Below are 18,401 nucleotides of genomic sequence, written 5' to 3' on the forward strand. Positions count from 1 at the left end.
CATCAAGAGCTTTATATCTCTAACGTTCTTGGTCCTACTGAAACATTTCAGTATACAAAAATACTGCAGTGTTGATACCCAAGAGAAAAGCCATCATAACGTGTATGCTGGTCACTATGGTCAGTGTGGTACAGTTTTTTAAAATAAACTATCATGCCCTTCAAAAAAAAAAAAATCCAGTTCTGTGTCCCCTTTGATTTGTATCACGAGTTCGGGGATGCTTTCCCTTTGACTGGACAGTAGTTCCTAAGGTTTGAAGCCAGCTCGCCCACAGTCCCCTTCACTTACCCCTACCCAGTGCCAAGCAGTTAACAATCTTAAAACCACATACATTCTCCAGGGAACCAATTAATTACAGGAACAGAGCAAACGGATCCTTCTCTCAAAAACTGAGTTCGTGGTTTTGGAATGTCCGACATAGAATATTCTCTCTGTGTGGCTCACAGCACTTACACATCCACTAGACAGGTTTCATGAGCACCTACCCTGTGCCTGGTGGGTTACTCCCCTCTGCTGAATATAACCTCCTAAAAGAGGCCCACGTGGGCCACTCAAAGGACACTGCACCCTCTCTCACTTTCTCTTCCCGTATCTTCATGTATTTTTCTTATCCCTGATTAATATCAAATGTGTATTTGTTTGCCTTTTTCCCCCTTCAGAATTGAAGTTTCATACATTTACAGTTTCCTCTAGACTCTCTGCCTTCCCTTCCTCACAAGCACCAAAACAGTGCTCAGGACATAATATGAACTCAATAGATGGCTATTGGATGAACGTGTCAATCAATGACAACAGACACTTGCAATATGCTCCAAGAAGTAGGATAGATGCCCGTCGGCCCTGCTGCCTCCTGTCCAAGTCACCTGCATCACTCACCTGGACTCCAGCCGTCCCACTGCCTCTTGCTTCTATTCTTGCCCTGATCCACTCCTCTGTGGACATCACAGCCAGAATGATCCTTTAAAAATGTTAATCAAATAAGATCACTCTCTTTTTCCACCCCTCAAACAGTGTCCCAGTAAGGAATAAAATCCAAACTCCATGCATGGCCTACACAACTGGGCCCTGCCTGCCCCTCCAATTTCATCTCAGACCACTCCAGCCTTCTTTCTGCTCCACTTCTTTATGCCAAGCTCTTTACCAAGGGCCCTTGGGACTGTCTCCTCTACCATGGAGGCTCTTTCTCCCCTGCCCCCACTGTATATGACTGGCTCCTTTTCATCATTAAGGCCTCAGTCTCAGAGAATTTTATATCAACTAGTGCCCTGCCACACTTTACTGTCCTCATAGTGCTTATCGCCATCTGAAATTATTTACATGTTTGTGTAGAGGCTGACAGTCTGTCACCCCCATTTTCCACTCTCCCTCCTCCCACCCCACAGACAACAGGCACCAGAACGAAAGTTCCGTGAGGTCTGAAACCTTGTCTGTCTGTTCACCAATCTACGCCAGCTGCTTGGAGCAGTTCCCAGCACTCAGTAAGTGCTCACTAAACACGCTGGGTGGATGGCTGGATGAGCAGATGGATGGATGGATGAATCTATAGAACGCTTAGGGAGTGTTACCGGGAACAGCTGAATCGGACTCCATGTTGGACCTGTTTCTTTCACTTTAACCTTTGCTTTTTGCTCCGTTTGTTATTGTGATCATACATGATGGCCTGCCTCAGGGAACACTGCCCCTCTGCCTGAATGTTAAACTAAAGCGCCTGTGTTCAGCTCACAGGCAGACAATCTGCCCTGCGCACCTGTGTGAATGGCTGAAATTAATATCCCTTCACTGAGGCTGGTTATTCCCAGAGATGTCTTGCAAGACTGATGGCCCTTCTACTCTACTACCTCACAGCCTCTCCCTCTCTGATTCTACAGAACAAACTGACATCCAGACCCCAATGAGATGGTTTTTTTGAAGACACGAGTCTGCCACCTTCTCGGTCTGCCGGCTTTCCAAATAAAGTCCTATTCCTGGCCTCAACACTTCGTCTCCTGGCTGTCGTGCGGCGAGCAGAGCGCACTTTGACTCGGTAACAGGAGCACTGTGGACAGAGGGACAGATTCTGCCATCCTTGTATTTTTCTAAGTCATGCATGGCAATATAATCTCGAGTCATTGCTTTGTATGAAATGGAAACATATCACTCTGAGTCTGTAAAGGCCATGTCCTCCAAGAGGTCTTTTCCTGATATACCTATCTAAATTAGTTCTCCTTTATTTTCTCTCATATTGTTCTGTACTTTTCTTTCATTTTAGTCACACTCTGTAATTATATATTGCTTTGTGGCATTGCCTCTGTAACCTCTGTCTCGCTGAGTAGGGCAGAGCTAAGAGAGAGTGCTGTCTTTTTGCTCAGTGCCATCTCCCTGGGGCTTAGTTCCATGCCAGACACACAGAAGACTTAGCCAATCATCATTAGATGACCCTGTATTCACAGCACAGATTCGAAAGATATTCCAAACAAGTGAGCAAGAAAGAGGTATGCATGTGCCTCCTGTGTATGAATGTTAAAATGGGAAACACATTACATTTTTAATATAAAAATTAGACATTCTAAATTTCAGAAGAGTAAGCACCTAATCCCGAGGTTCAGTAATTGTGACTGTAAAGAGCTGAGTCCTGATCTTGGTTCTGACATGAACTTTCCCTGTGACCTGGGTCAGTTATTCAGCTATACTTGGTCTCTGTTTAACCATCACCTTTCCAGCTGTACTGTGAGAGTTAATGGGCTCATATGTGCATGGTATGTGGAAGAGATTCCACTCCAAAGTCCTGAGAAGAAGCCAGAGGACAAAATTTCCAAACCCTAAATTCCTGCGTTTTACTCGGCTTTATAGTGCCTAAATACATTTTTTAGTTAGTAGAAAACTCTCTTTCCCCTTGCTCTCCATACCTGTGAAGTTACGGGTCCTCTGTGGTTGTCACTGCATTCTCTCTCTCTCTTCCTCTCTCTCAACTCCCACTCCCCCACCCCCTCAGTCAGCAGTGCGATGAACCCTGCTCCTTGCCAGGCTGTGCTGCGTGCGAGGGGAGAACACCACCATGACACGTCTCTGCTCTTCGACTGTGCCCACGGTGTGGATGGACTTGCAAATCAGCATCTGATGTCCTCCGTCTCTGCCATTTACAACTACTTGCTGAACATGTTTCAACTAGAGTCCATGATGACACTTACAACTCAATGCATTGGAAATGAAGCAGGTCATTCTTTCCTCTAGCTGCCCTCCTCTTAGCCATCGTACCACCATTTTCTCAGGCGGCCAAGCTCAGAAACTTGCAGTTATCTTTGGCTCCAACCACTCCATCAACCCCCTGTATCCAACCACCAAGCAAGTCCCTTGTTTCTTCACGAGCAATAATCACTCCTGCTGCTTCCTCGCCACCCACCTAGTCCAGGCTCTTACCACTTTATACCAAGGTTACTGCAGGTGCTTCGTAATTGATACCTCACCTGTGGCCTCTCACATGTGAAGGTTTCCTCCACGTAAAAGATCTGACCTTTCTAGAATGGATCAACATTCTCACTTCTCAGACGCCTTCATGAGCTGCCCTCAACTCAAGGCTAAAGACTAGACTCCACATTCTGACGTTCAAGGTCACCTGAACTGCCACCACCTGCCATGTGAGGCATGTCAGCCTCCACACCATGACGGGTCCTCTGTTCCAGCTGGCCTGAGGGACTCATTGTCCCCCTGGGGTCGGAAGCATGAGCTCCCCCCAAGCAGGCCACCTAGACTCAATCCTTCCCCTCCATTTGCTCAGTGGAGCCTTTGGAGATGCTACTTCTACGATCTGTGTTTCCTTTTCTCATTTTTAAATGCAATAACAACAGTACCTGCCTCGTGGGGTTGGGGTTAAATAAATCACATCTGTAAAGACCTTGGCATGGTGTCAAACCCTTGAGCGCTCGCCAAATAGAAGCCAACTTTATCGTGTCTCCGTGTGCTCATCTCTGCTCCTTTTTTCACACTGTCCTTTCTCTCTGAAGCCCCTTTCCTCTCAACAACCTTCGCCTGAATCGTAAACAGTCCTCAAAGGCAAAGTTCAAATTCAACTTCCTCCACGTACTTTGGCCAATGCACACTGATTTCTTCCATTTCTTATTCCTTCTATTTACCCATCTTAGCACATTTGTTATATTTAGCTTTAGCTTGTTAGTCACCTGTTCAAACTGTCTTCTCTGTTTCAATTAGACCGTAAGTTTCTTGAGGCCAAGAGCTTTGTCATAAGTAGTACAATAGTCTCAGCGAATGAGTATGTCTGTTGTTTGTTATGCTGAGGTCAGCACTGTTTCTTCACACAAAATTATTTTTCTTTTTCAAGAATTTCACGTGATATTACAGGAAGGGGGGAGGAGAAGAAATAGCTACATCATTAGGAGACAGTATCCTTGCCCAGCAGCCACTTATTTTACAAAACATCCATATAAGGGTTTTGCTTATTCAGTTCAGAAATGGGAAATGTCAGATTAGTTCTGATCACTACAGGTCAGGAAATTCAACCAAAAGAGTAGAAAGAGAAGTTTCCGCCAAGAAGACCTGTCAAAGCAACACTCCAGCATGACATGAAACGCATCTCCATGAGGGGGTACAGACAAAAAATACAAATAGGTTAAGAAATTACCTACTAAACACTTGCCACAGTTCCCACGTAATGAGTATTTAAAAGACATTTGCTGAATTAATGAACGAATGAATGATGGATGGAAAAGATTCTGATAAGGAGCTAAATATTTGGAATGATTCTCCATCTTTTAAAGGAAAATAACTGAGGATTACCATACTGTTACAAAAACTTTCTTTTTAGTCTTTGTCAGTGATAGAAAACAAACTGGGCAGACCACTGATGTGACCTAATACAGCATTTCTTCTCATTTATGTATTATTGCCTAGATTTCAACCATGGTATAAATTTTATCAGGTCTACATATTAGGAAAAAGATATCTATTTTGAAATCCATATTTTTAAAATGCTAGCTCTCCTTTAGAAACTTAGGAGTAACATTCATGTTCTAGTGTTGTTTCACATAATTGCTTATACAGCACAAGCTGGCTAAGTTTCACTTCTTCGAATTTAATTGAAACCCAAAGGACAGTATCTCTGTATCATACAGAAATATAGAACATTAATGAGGAAAGCATCTGATACTTACACTCCCTTTAGACTTTCTGGATCCTACAATAGGAGGTAGTGAAGAGGCTTTCTGACTGTGGAAATAAATTGCAATTTAGAAATCTGAGCACTATTCAAAATAATATATAAGACAAGATAATTGTCATCTCAATTTGTCATCCCAACCTGGAAACCAGCTACTTACAGACATCAGTATTTCACAGAAAGTACCACAGACTTTCCCAATTTCACAAGGACCATCATAACATTTCCAAATTCCATTCCAAAAGATTTTAAATTTTTCCTTACATAGTATTTTAATTGATGCTTACAAATAAATTTAGTACTGTCTTGAATTTTTTCATAGCATTTAAAATCAAATCCCTAAATTTTCTATTTGCATTTCAAAAAATCATTTACCAAGCCGAGTGATGGTTTTGCCAGATTACGTTTAAAACTATAAATTTCTATAGTTTTTATCATGTCTATAATGTCTACCTTTGATAGAAGCACAGAATGGCAAAACACTGGCATTTCAATTCAGGGAGTTTCTAAACCAGTCATTCTCACCGAAAAGTACAAAATTCTCTTCAGCTCTAAGAATAAGTTATTTCCCAGATGTCTCTATTATAGGAAAAGATCCATCTTGAAACCCAATTGAACCTCTTCGAAAATAGGAGGCCAAAGAGGTAAAGTAAATCTTACTAATCTGTCTGAGAAAGGCCACCACGAGCTAGTTTTCTCACTGCCATCAAGTACAAGTACAAGTACAAGCTCCCACTGCAGTGTGTACTGCAATGCACAACAGCCTAACCCAGTATTGCTTAGCAGAGGTTGTGAAGGATTTGATTTCATGGATGGGTAAGGATGGTTGGCAGTAAGTCTGCTGGTAAATAGTTCTAAAGTTCTAGAAAATGATGCACTCTTGCATACTTCAAACACCACTCCTGAAATTCCATTTCATCTGTTACCTATTTAGAAACCCTCGGCTAGCCTCTCCATCAAGCTACACAGATTGCAAATTAATGGAGAACAAACTGGTGACATCCTGCTCTATCTCTGTCACATATCACCTGCCCTAGCAGGGGACAACTACAAAAAGTCCGTTTCCTAGCAAGTGGACAAAAAAAAGCAGCAGTGATGCAGGGCACCATGAACAAGCGGAGGGGTCCCTGCATCAGGGGCCGGGGCTCTTCTTGCAAATGCATGCCCTGGAAGTCCATCTACTGGGCTGAAATAATGCATTCTTCACAAATACACGACATCCCATAGAGGAAAAAGGTCCACTGTGCACTGTATGTAGTTAAAAGTGTAATCTTTAAAATTTACCTAAATAACTACACATCCAGCCAGTCTACTTATTTGTACAAAAGGAACTATATCATTTTCATATTTTACTATTATTTTTAAGTAGAAAATATTAATTTTTAATTACCTATAGAAGTCTATGCACCAACTGAAAAAATTAGCTAACCAGTTAAGACATTATTAAAACTTCTAATAATGTATGCTGCATAGAAGCTCACTGCCCTGTATCTTTTTCACAAAAATACACCTTTATATTCATTATAAATTCATAAGTGAATAGTAAAAAATACTATATAGTCTATCATAGATTCCTCAAAATTATATTTTTATGCAATAGTTCTCAATCTCTGATCACGGCAAAATAAACACCAATCAATGTGTATCATACATGCTTTCCATTCTAACTGATAAACAAAATAGACCAGTGGTCAGCATAAGACTCAATGCTATTTCAAGTGATAACTAAAATATGAGAAGTGAATGAGGATGCAAACTTACCCGAAAGACCGTCTCATCGTTGACTTGTCAAAAAGTAATTCACTGTAAGGCAATTTCTTAAACTTATCTCTGCCGACAGCCACATAAAACTGCCCATTCTCCAGCTCTGACCCGCTCTCAACCAGTTTTCCTTCTAAAGTATAAAGTCTGCCAAAATATGAATGCCAGCGATTAAAATTTTAACAAGCATTGCAATAACTTTTTAAAATCACAAAGTCCATTAAAAATTCTGTTCTTAAGTCAGTTCATCTGTTACTATACTAATTACTGAGTTATAAATGCCTCAGTCATTAGACTCAGCCAAATACCAATGTTGTAATGCAGATGCAGTTACTGTCTAGCTGTACAGTGTTTAATCCTAAGTAACTGACCATCTAACATAAGGCTCCCCTATTGCTGCCATGTTTAGATTTTAGAGGGAAAGAATTAACTTATGGAGAACGTCGTGCTTTAAGTGAACCTTGGCTTCCACTGGAGTTTGATTCTTCTACTTGTATGCTGTGAGCACTTTTAAAATTTATTTTCTTAATGCACTGGTCAGGTTGACAAGCCTTTTACTACGTTCCATGCAAGAGCAGCCCTCGGCCAAAATCTGACCTCCAAGCACACAGAACTGGGTCAGAAAACAAGAGGTGAGAGGGCAGGAGGTAAAAGAACCCACTGCCAGTATTAATGACGCAGGACTGCACAGTGGTCACGCTTCTTTTCACTTTTTTTTTCTTTCTTGCCTTCCCTCATCTTCCCAGAATCAAGGGGTTTCACAAGAACTTCCCTTTACCGTAAAACTGCTGCTGCAAACTACAATATGTTACTTATTAAAAGAACAGTGATAACTTTGCTAGACGACTTCAAAGTGTCCACAGAATTTGTTTAAAGAACAAGCCAGAACAGGGCTTCCTAGGTGGCGCAGTGGTTAAGAATCCGCCTGCCAATGCAGGGGACACGGGTTTGATCCCTGCTCCAGGAAGAGCCCACGTGCCGCGGAGCAACTTAGCCCGTGCGCCACAACTATTGAGTCTGTGCTTTAGAGCCCGTGAGCCACAACTATTGAGCCCATGTGCTGCAACTACTGAAGCCCACACCCGTGAGCCACAACTATTGAGCCCATGTGCTGCAATTACTGAAGCCCACGCGCCTAGAGCCGTGCTCTGCAACAAGAGAAGCCATGGCAATGAGGAGCCTGCGCACCACAACAAAGAGTAGCCCCCACTCACCACAACTAAAAGAAAGCCCGCAAACAGCAGTAAGAACCCAACATAGCCAATAAAATAAATAAATTTATTTAAAAAGTAAATAAAATAAAACGGACTATTAGAAAACTATGCCAGAAAAACAATGCATGTTTTTGAAGGTGATAAACAAAAGAGTTAGTAACTGGAAAGGTTTTAAGATAATAATTTTTAAAATTCTCAGGCTTCTTATATAATTAAGGGCAGAGATAGTTGCCATTGACCTGTCTGTTTGTTTACCCCTTATTATATGGAATCAAGAACTAAAACAAAAACAGCCACAAAACCCCCTAAAATGTGTTAGTGTTGAGTTAGTATAAAGATGCTAAAGTCTTTCTTCATAATATTCCATCCCTGAAAGTCTAAACACCAACACTTAACTCAGATATCTGGTTTTCCTGCCTTGACCTACACCAGGGTTTCTGAGCATTATTGACATTTTGGACATTTGGATTAATGAATTATTGATAATTGTAGGAGAGGTGGAGAGGTTGTCCTGGGAATTGTAGGATGTCAATAGCACTTTTGGCCTCTACCCATTAGATGGTAGATGGTAGCCGCCCCTACTCCCTACAACTCTGGACACTGTGAGCATCTCCTGGTTGCAACACTGCCCTGGCTGAGAACCACTGGCCCAGATCCATATATTCTTCTTCTTTCATTTCCCTTCAAAATAGGAAGATCTGAATCAGTAGTTAACTTTTATAGCTAGAAATTAAAAGGCAGCAAAGTTATGGATCTGGAAAGAGCCAAGATTTCACTGGTTTCCTCTGCAGGCAGGTAAAGGATACTGAATAAATTCTAGTTTGTGATTTTAGCCTTCTTTTATATGACTCTGATTGACCTGCTTTCTTCCTTTGCTACAGAACACAAGAATCATAAACAGAGTTGAACCAATTTGTGTGGGATGCTTTTGATATATATGCTGATGCACAGGAAGGGTCCAACCCTCCCTGTTCTATTCTGTTAAGGGAGGGTAGGTGTGTCCCAAGTGAGCAGCAAACAAACCTCACTCAGGTCTGGCATGACATTAAGAATTAAGCCTCTCCAACTATCTGGGTGTTCAGGGGATATATAACTATATTCTCATTTCTGTATTTGTTCTTGAATATATTTTATTTCTATGTATCAATTTGTTCATATCAATATATGTATGAATAGGTGTATCTGGACATGCAATTGTGTGTATGTATCTGTGTGCTTCATGTTATTTATTTAGTGGGTTTTACATCTACGTATGTCAAAAAAAAATCAGTATATAACTATTGAGATCTGCCTTTACTCCTGATGCTAAAATAAAATCCAAAAGGACCAAAGGTTTAAATGAAATTTAAAAGTTGAAAGACAAAAACATGGGAGAATATTTTTATAACCTCAGCGTGAAGACCTAAGCTAATCACAGAACTTAATGATCATAATGAAGGATTGAAAATTTGACTGCATCAAAATTCAACACATCTGTATGCAAAAAGAAACATAAAGAGCTACAAAAATACAAACTGGAAACACATTCAAAACATATGAGAGAAAGGGCTAATTTCTGTAATATATATAAAGAGTACCTATAAATCAATAAAATAAATGTGCAAAAGGCCAAGAGATATATATATATATATAATATATTCATATTCATATATAACGCATATGTTATTCACATATAATGGAAGATAAATGCATGGCATTTATTTAGAAACTAGCTTGGTAGTTAACAGCACAGGCTCTGGAGCAGACTGCCCACTAGGCTTGAATTCCAGCCCTTCTACTCATTATCTGAATAATCTCGGGCAAGTAAATTTCCCCCTCTGTGTCTCATGTTTCATGTCTATTAAAAGAGAATAATAGAACTATTTACCTCACAGGGTTGCTGAGTTAAGTTAAAAATGTAGAGTATTTGGAATAATGACTTGCACACAAGAAATGATCGATGATGTTGTTGTTGTAGTATATTAAATAAAATTCAAGAAACAATGAAATACTACTTTCCCCAAGACAAAATGTTTCCTAGTTTTACAGCATAGATGAGAGCATGAAAAACAGGCCCTCTCATGCACTTTTGGTAAATTAGTACACACTCTTTGGAAAACAGCTGGCAATAGCTATCAAAATTTAATAGCATTCACCACTTAATACAGCAATTCAACTTGTACACTTTCATCTCTTAATAAACTCTGTTTCGATACAAAAACATGTACCGTAACAGCAAAAGCTTGAAAGTGACTGAAATTTCCATCAAGAGGAGACTGCTAAAATAGATAAAGGCACACCCAAAAAATGGAATATTTTGTGGTCATTAAACATAATAAGAGAGATATTTGTGCGGATAAGAAACCTCTCCAAGATCAATTGTTTACAGGGGGAAAAGCAAGGTGTATTTATACATTTATTTTGTGTGTTCCCATTTATGTTTCTAAGAATTCCAGTTTCCATGATGCAGAAAAGTACTGGAAAAAAAAGACTGGGGAGCCTGAGGTGGGAGAAATAGTTTTTATTTATATTTTTGTCCTATTTGAATTTTTTACTACTTGTGAAGTATTATACTTTCAATTAAAACAATTATATTTAAAATCACAATGGTTGTGAAACTGTATATTAATATATGTAAATATGCATACATTAATCTGTACCCACATTTAACTGAAAAACATACAACCTTCTGAGAGCTTATTTTACCCCATATGTCTATAGTGTTCTCTACCAGTAGAGTATGTTAGAGAGACTGGGTGAGGATAGGCTTCAAGAAGAACTATCAGAAAACTCTTCATTGGAGTTCAAATATTTGTGTGTCACATATTAGGTATAATCTCTGTACATGTCTATATTATTTGTAACCCTCCCACCTATAAGATAATAAATGTCAGCCTCCATCAATGTGTAATTTCTTAGGCTCCACAACTTAAAAGCCATGATTTTAACCTTCACTTAAATTTTAGACTCTGAGAAAAATGTTTTTGATTTCTCAAGTTTAGGCAACCCCATTTAATTATCCTCTCTAACTTGCCTCCTTCCTAAACCCACTAATACCTCCTAATGTCTGATTTTTTTACCTGAGGCAAATAATTTGGACCATCAGATAATTATAAATATCTCCTAAAGAAAAGGACAGTTAATTAAGAGTAAAGAAAGTGGCTCACTCAAAAAAAAAAAAAAAAGTCCTCAAATAAAACAATGCTGATGCTTGCCTATTTGCTCTAAATCAAAAAATAAAAATGGTTAATATCTGTTGATGTGCTACTATACGTGCCAACGAATATAAACGGTTGATATTTGTTGACGAGCTACTATGTGCCAAGGACTGTTCTAAACTCTTTATGTGGATTAACTCCTTCCTAACACAACCCTACAAGCTACGAACAACTATATACCCATTTTACAGACAGAGAAACCAAGGCATATACAGCCTAACTGGTGAGATGATGTTCAAATTTAGGGACCAGTGACTTCAGAACCTCTTGGGAATATCCTCAACAATTCTGAAACCCATCCACTTGCAAGATTACTTTGATATACCTGTGGACAGCCCCACTCCTCAGAGTTATTTTTTCCGTGACCATTTGTAGTACGTGATCCCACTGATTCAAGGCTCTTCTAGGGATGAGGAGTCGAGAAGCTGGGTTTATGAGGTCTCCATTTGCAATCAAGCTGGGAAAAAAGCAAAGCCAGTGAGCCAAACCATTTGACACAGTTATGCCTTTAAAACTACAAAATAAGGGGCTTCCCTGGTGGCGCAGTGGTTACGAATCCACCTGCCAATGCAGGGGACATGGGTTCGAGCCCTGCTCCAGGAAGATCCCACATGCCACGGAGCAACTAAGCCCATGCGCCACAGCTATTGAGCCTGCGCTCTAGAGCCCACGAGCCACAACTATTGAGCCCACATGCCACAACTACTTAAGCAACAAGAGAAGCCACTGCAATAAGAAGTCTGCACATGGCAACAAAGACCCAACTCAGCCAATAAATAAATAAATAACTACAGAATAAATCCCAACCCAAAAGGAAACCACCACATCCATTTTAGGACTCCAACTTACAAGATACTGCAGGGTTCCAGAAGCGGTTTCCTAAAGCGAGCTGACACATTGATCCTGCTGTGGGTTACTGGTTTTACCTTCAAAAGCAAAGACATACAAATCACCAAGCTTATGTTAGTGGGTTTTTTTCCCCCATAAGGAAAAATTACAGGTTTCCAGGGAACTGGCTGAGATCTATGTTGCCTTTGTTAAAACCTTGCTTTTTTTCCACTTACTTAGACACTCTAGGCTCACACCCTATCAATGGCATATGGCCTTAACAGAGCTCTCAAGAAAAATTTCCTTTAAGCCCTGGGCATACTGCTCATGATGTGTGCCAATGTCAGAAACTGCTGAGCTATTATGAGAATTTTAAGGCTATTTTTTAAACAATTACTTTCTCTAAAACAAAAATAAAATAATCCTATAAACTCTTGAACGAAGTGCTCTCTCCCTCCAGCCACCTGCTCCCTAGAGTTTCTGGGTCCCCACCAGGCACTTGACCCCACCCTATTCTCTTGAGACTGAGTCCATCAACTTTTCTCGACTTCACTTCTTCCTCTGTCCACCAGCCACACTCTCACCACCACCCTCCATTCCCGACCCCCTTGCATCTGGGTGGGTCTGGTCATCTTTCCGGCTCCTTTTGCTTCCAGGGTCCAGGCTGCTGTACCAAGAACCACATGGCCCCTTGGGCACCTTGGCCTGAGACAAGGCTTTGGCATCAGCCAACGCTGTCCTCCTCCCAAATCAACGATTTCTTACATTTCCCACAGTGGATTGTCCAAGTCCCTACCTTTCATTGTAAATCCTAAAATCCCACTCCAGGCACACTCACTCTCAGCACATCATTTCCCTCCAAACTTCAAGAAAATAAAGGCCAACAAGCATGAAGGCTTTCAAGCGCCCTTCCCTCCATAATCCACTTCATCTACATCTCCACCACTTTTCTCCTTTACTGGCTGCCTCAGAAGAAGGATCCTTATCCCTTTACGAAGTTAAGACCCATCTTGATTTTGTCCCCTACTGCCTCTACTTGTTCCGTTAAATAGCTGGTACCCCTTCACCCCCATCTGGTGTCTTCAATTTCTCCCTCGACCCTTTGGCCCTTTCTCTCCTCTTCATCATTCCTCTTCCTACTTCCTCCCATCCCATCCTCTCCTCAGTCTTTCGCTACCTGGGTCCACTGAAAGATATATCTCAACTCTGAAGCTTGGCCGACAAGGACCCCCGAGACCAACCACTGCTTACTTGGTTCTCTCATCTCCCACCAACACTCCTTCCTCCCTAACCACTAGTTGTGACTTAGGTCAAACCAGCCTACCTACCCTCCTCCACTCCCAAACCACACCCCGAATCCTCTTCCACGCCTTTGCTCATCTTGCCCCTCTGCTTAAAATGCCCTCCCTTCCTCCAGCTGCTGAAACACCATTTGATAATCAACGCCCAGCTCAGTCATCACCAGTCCTTCCTTGCTCATCCTTCTTTACCTTTCTGTCTCAAACTGCTATGGCTACTATAGTACTGATGATCGCACTTTTATTTTTAGGGCTTTTTTTCCCTTCCTGATTTGAAACGGAACTAATTAATAAAAACAGCAAAGGGAAGTGATTAATAAAAATAGCCAACATATTTCGCTATATTTAATGACAAGCACTGTACTAAGTAATTTCCATGCATTATGTATCATTTAATCATCAAAACTATGCCCTGAAGTAAGTACTTACTATTTAACCCCATTTTACAAAGGAAGAAACTGGGCCTTAATTAATTTGCCTAAAATCACACTACTAAGGGGCAAAGTTGTCCATACATATGAACTACTATTTGCTTTGCACTTTGGTAGTTATTTTAGAGATAAATATTAACCCTAAATAATTTATGGGACTCTCTCTTTTGTCAAATTACACCATTTTGAGAAGAACAAGGGGTAGAATTCTTCTTGACTCTCCAGTGCCTAAAACAACACTTGGCAATGCCTGCTAGCTGCACAATAAATGTTTATTAAAATTTAATTAAAAGACTCTAGAGTAAACAATTTTTAATGAGTCATAATAATTTTTTTACGTTTTAAACCCAGAAATTCTTGGCCCTAACCTAATATTTACAGTCATGTTAACTTTAAAAAAAAAAGTTTAACGGATCATGTATGCACCTGACCAAAATTCAAGCGGTAAAATGGGGCATACAGTGAAAAGGAAGAATCCTTCCCACTCCTGTCCCCCCACCACAAAGTTGCAACCACAATTAGCAATATTCATTCAAAGACAGCCCTCACATACATATGCACATTGTCTTCTGTGGACACCTCACACATGTAATTTTTAAACACAGGGATAACTTGCTATACCCACTCTTCTGCACCTTGCTTTTTCCATTTAACAATTTTCCATGGCGACGGTTCCATACCGGTAGAGTAAGGGTTGCTTCATTCTTGTAAAAGCTGTGCATACCCCACACTATGCACGTGACACAACTTAACCTGTCCCTTGATGACCATCCTCTCGGCTGTTTCTAAACTTCTGCTGTTGCGATTAATGCCATGATAGATTTCCTTGTAAATATTTATCTGCATAAATAGGTAAGCGTTATCTGTAGAATAAATTATTAGAATTGAGACTTTGCTGACACAAAGAGGGGGCATTTTTTTCAGTTTAATGGAATGTATTGCAAGCTTATTCTTGATTGAGCCCAAGAGTTCCTCGATTTAGTTAGTTCATCCTATCGCACAAGAACAGAGACTCGATCTACGAAGAATGAAGTTTTGCGGCCAGGGTTGTGGTTTACACCACCTTGGATGGCTACGCGTCCCTCTCCCAGCAGATCTGCTTTCTCTTAAGGCTTAGCTTGTTTAACTGCAAATGAGCCTTTGCTTGTGTGAAGGACAGGCCTTTCTGATCCTGTGTCTATGCTAACAGCATCTTCCTCGTGAGATCCTCCCCACCTCTTAATACTGCTTCCCTGGCCACTGGACTTAAAGCTTCTGCCACATCCCTGGTTCTCTATTGCCCTTTCCTGCCTTTTTTTTTTTTTTAATAGCACTTACCATCATCTAATATATTGTACATTTTACTTAGCTGGTTTTTACTTTATTGCCCCCACTGTTACTTTGTAGTTACTCTCAATATTAACTAGTAATGTACCGAGCACATACTTCATGACAACTGTTATTTTTTCAAATGTCTTCCCTATCGACCTTGATTACTTAATACCCTATTAGATTGTTGACTTAAATTTGAAGGTGAATACATTAGATAAACAAGTTTGAAACTCCTGTTAAGTTGCCTGATATATGCTATTTTTCTTTAGAGCATATATGTCTATAGTTACCATATACAGAAATTCACAGATGATTTTTTAAATAATTATATAACTTTACTCTGAGTCTATAAGTCGTTGCTTGAATTAAACCAAACCATCTGCCTCAAAAAAGCTGCTTTCCTCATTCAGTATGACAAAAACATTCCCCAAATGCTCATGATTAACCAGCTGAAGATTAATCTTAAATATATATTTCTTTGAATCATTACATGTAGTTGAAAATAACTAAATCAGTCTGTTTCCAGATATACTAATAAAAGAATCTGAGAAACTAATCCACATAATATCTTAGAATTGAAAAAATATGTAAGATCACTGTATAAAACAATTAGAACATTTGGGGGGAAATACCGTTTTTCATTTAAAAATGCACTTTTCTAACTGACATTTTAAATAATAATTTTTTGTGGTGGTGCCGTGCCACTTGTGGGATCTTAGTTCCCCAACAAGGGATTGGACCCATGCTCCCTGCATAAATAATAAGTCACAAAAGAATTAAGCAAATCAACTACGCATGAGGGGAGCTTCTCCAGAGCCCTATCGGAGATTAAGTGCTTGGTGCTAATCTAAAGACACTGTGGCTTAGATATGGGAAACAAAATTATCAATTAGAATATATTTTTAAAATATGTACATTTACTTATTAGGCCATACACTTTCTCTTGCCCTTTGAAAATAAATAATGTTTGAAATATGAGAATAATGTAAGTATCAACAAGCCTGGTTACGGAGGGATGGACCCCAAAGGAGAGAGTATGAGGTACTCCCAACTCAGACCCCTGTGTACCAGACCCCTGTGTACCAGGAATGTCTCGTCGGTGAGCATCCGGACCAGTGTTAGGTGTGTAATCTGTGACTATGGAGACAAATCAACCGAAAAGGCATCAATGCAAAACTCAGACTTTCATTTTGGACTCAGCAGAGCTCATACTCCTGGTTGGCTTTGTCAGTTAGTGAGGGAGCCACCACCAAGCAAAAGCAGGACATGCTTATAGCTGACCTCTTGTCTTGATTCTGCACTGGATTCAACGTTGTCTTGGAAAACCCAGTTTATTTGGATATTGAGAAGTAGGTTAGCCTGGTGAATTCAGAGAGCAGTCATTCCCTGAGTGGAAATTAAATTAGATAGCTGGATAGCTAGATAGCTAGATAGCTAGATAGCTAGATAGCTAGATAGCTAGATAGCTAGATAGATAGATAGATAGGCAGACTAAATATCTGGCTAATATTTTTCTTGGAAATATTTCAAAGTCAAAGGTGGCAAAAATAACAACTGCTAGAATGGGATGAGCCAGGTCTTTGGCTATAAATCACATGCACCTTCCAGTATATCACTCTGTCTCTGGTGTCTTATTTAGATTGTGTTTATGTCACAGTTGGCCATACCAAAAACAAACAAACAAATAACAACAGAAAAAAAAAGTTACATGAATTTGGTAAGTGTAAGTATATAATGTAACTCAATTTCACAAATTCCACATGACACTCGGACAATTCAAGTTAAAACCTACAACTTAAAAATATGAATTTTTATTAAAAAATAAACTCAATGAAACTAAAACTGTTGTTGTGAAAATACATATTTGGATTAATAAGAACAAGATCTACAAACTGAGGGACTGACTAAAGGTCTGAAATTCTGAACTCCAGGACTGAATGCCAATTCAACGCCTCACACCTCATTTTCTTGCTCTGTAAAAATAGGGATAATCCTGCTAAACTAGCCCAAAGGGATGCTCCATGAACTAATTAATGAAGTGGCAATACCACTCCCTGGGGGTGTTAGGCTGAATGCTTCAGAGAATCTACCTGCCTCAAATCTCAGCACTCACCACCTCTTGAAACCCTAGGCCATGTAAACCAAAGTCCATCTAAGGACTTGAGGAAATGATGCTATTAAAAGACACCATCATGAAAATCTAATGACCACTGATCTCTTGTAAAAACTCCTGATACAATTTAAAAATTCAATTTTAAATTGCTTTTTTAAAAAAATCATGTTTTTGTATGATATGTCCATATGATAGACTTAGGTATTTAGGGAAAAAAAACACACCAAAGTTATTTATTTGCAAAATATAGCTCAACCTACAAAAAGAGCCTTCAACTCTTCCTTCACAGCCTTCAGATGAAGTCCACATGTCCTGGACTTGGGTATTTGAGATCATATTTGAGCTGACCCCATCTTTTCATACTCTAACCTCATTTCTCACTGTTCCACTGCCTACCCTTCACTCATCTGGATATAATTCCCTACTCAGAAATTCCAGATCATTTTGTCTGAATCTCTCATACAGTAATTTTCATAAGTACAACATATTCCCCTTATATTATTAATATTTTCATGGACTGCACCTCTCTTTTATCTTTTTAGTAAAGAGCCTTGTCTATAACTCAAAGATCCATTCATGGTGCTTTGGAAATAGAATTCACTCAATAAATAATGTTTTTAATTGAAGTATAGTTAATTTACAATGTTGTGTTAGTCTCAAGTGTACAGCAAAGTGATTCACTTAGATGACAGATAGATAGATAGATAGATAGATAGATAGATAGATAGATAAATTCTTTTTCAGATTCCTTTCCATTATAGGTTATTATAAGATATTGAGTATAGTTCCTTGTGCTATATAGTAGGTCCTTGTTGTTTGTCTATATTATATATAGTAGTGTGTGTATATTAATCCCAAACTCCTAATTTATTTACCCTCCTTTCCTCTTTGGTAACCATAAATTTGTTTTCTATGTCTGTGAGTCTATTTCTGTTTTGTAAATACATTCATTTGTAACATTTTTTTTTAGATTTCACATATAAGTAATATCATATGACATTTGTCTTTCTCTGTCTGACCTAATATGATAATCACTTAATATGATAACCTCTAGGTCCATCCACGTTGCTGTAAAAGGCATTATTTCATTCTTTTTTGT

General features: G+C 39.5%; 1 protein-coding gene across 1 annotated transcript in view; it reads right to left on the minus strand.

Annotated features, from left to right (window-relative positions):
* Positions 1–18,401, minus strand: part of DCDC2 (doublecortin domain containing 2) — a 150,634-nt gene that overhangs the window by 92,199 nt on the left and 40,034 nt on the right. Inside the window, exons 3-6 of the mRNA XM_057699345.1 lie at positions 12,171–12,247; positions 11,647–11,778; positions 6,911–7,057; positions 5,145–5,199 (exon numbers count right to left, since the gene is read on the minus strand). Of these exons, the coding sequence (XP_057555328.1) occupies positions 5,145–5,199; positions 6,911–7,057; positions 11,647–11,778; positions 12,171–12,247 (411 nt within the window). The remainder of the gene's footprint in view (positions 1–5,144; positions 5,200–6,910; positions 7,058–11,646; positions 11,779–12,170; positions 12,248–18,401) is intronic.

Source organism: Hippopotamus amphibius, chromosome 11 (assembly GCF_030028045.1).
Source record: "Hippopotamus amphibius kiboko isolate mHipAmp2 chromosome 11, mHipAmp2.hap2, whole genome shotgun sequence".
NCBI lineage: Eukaryota > Metazoa > Chordata > Mammalia > Artiodactyla > Hippopotamidae > Hippopotamus > Hippopotamus amphibius.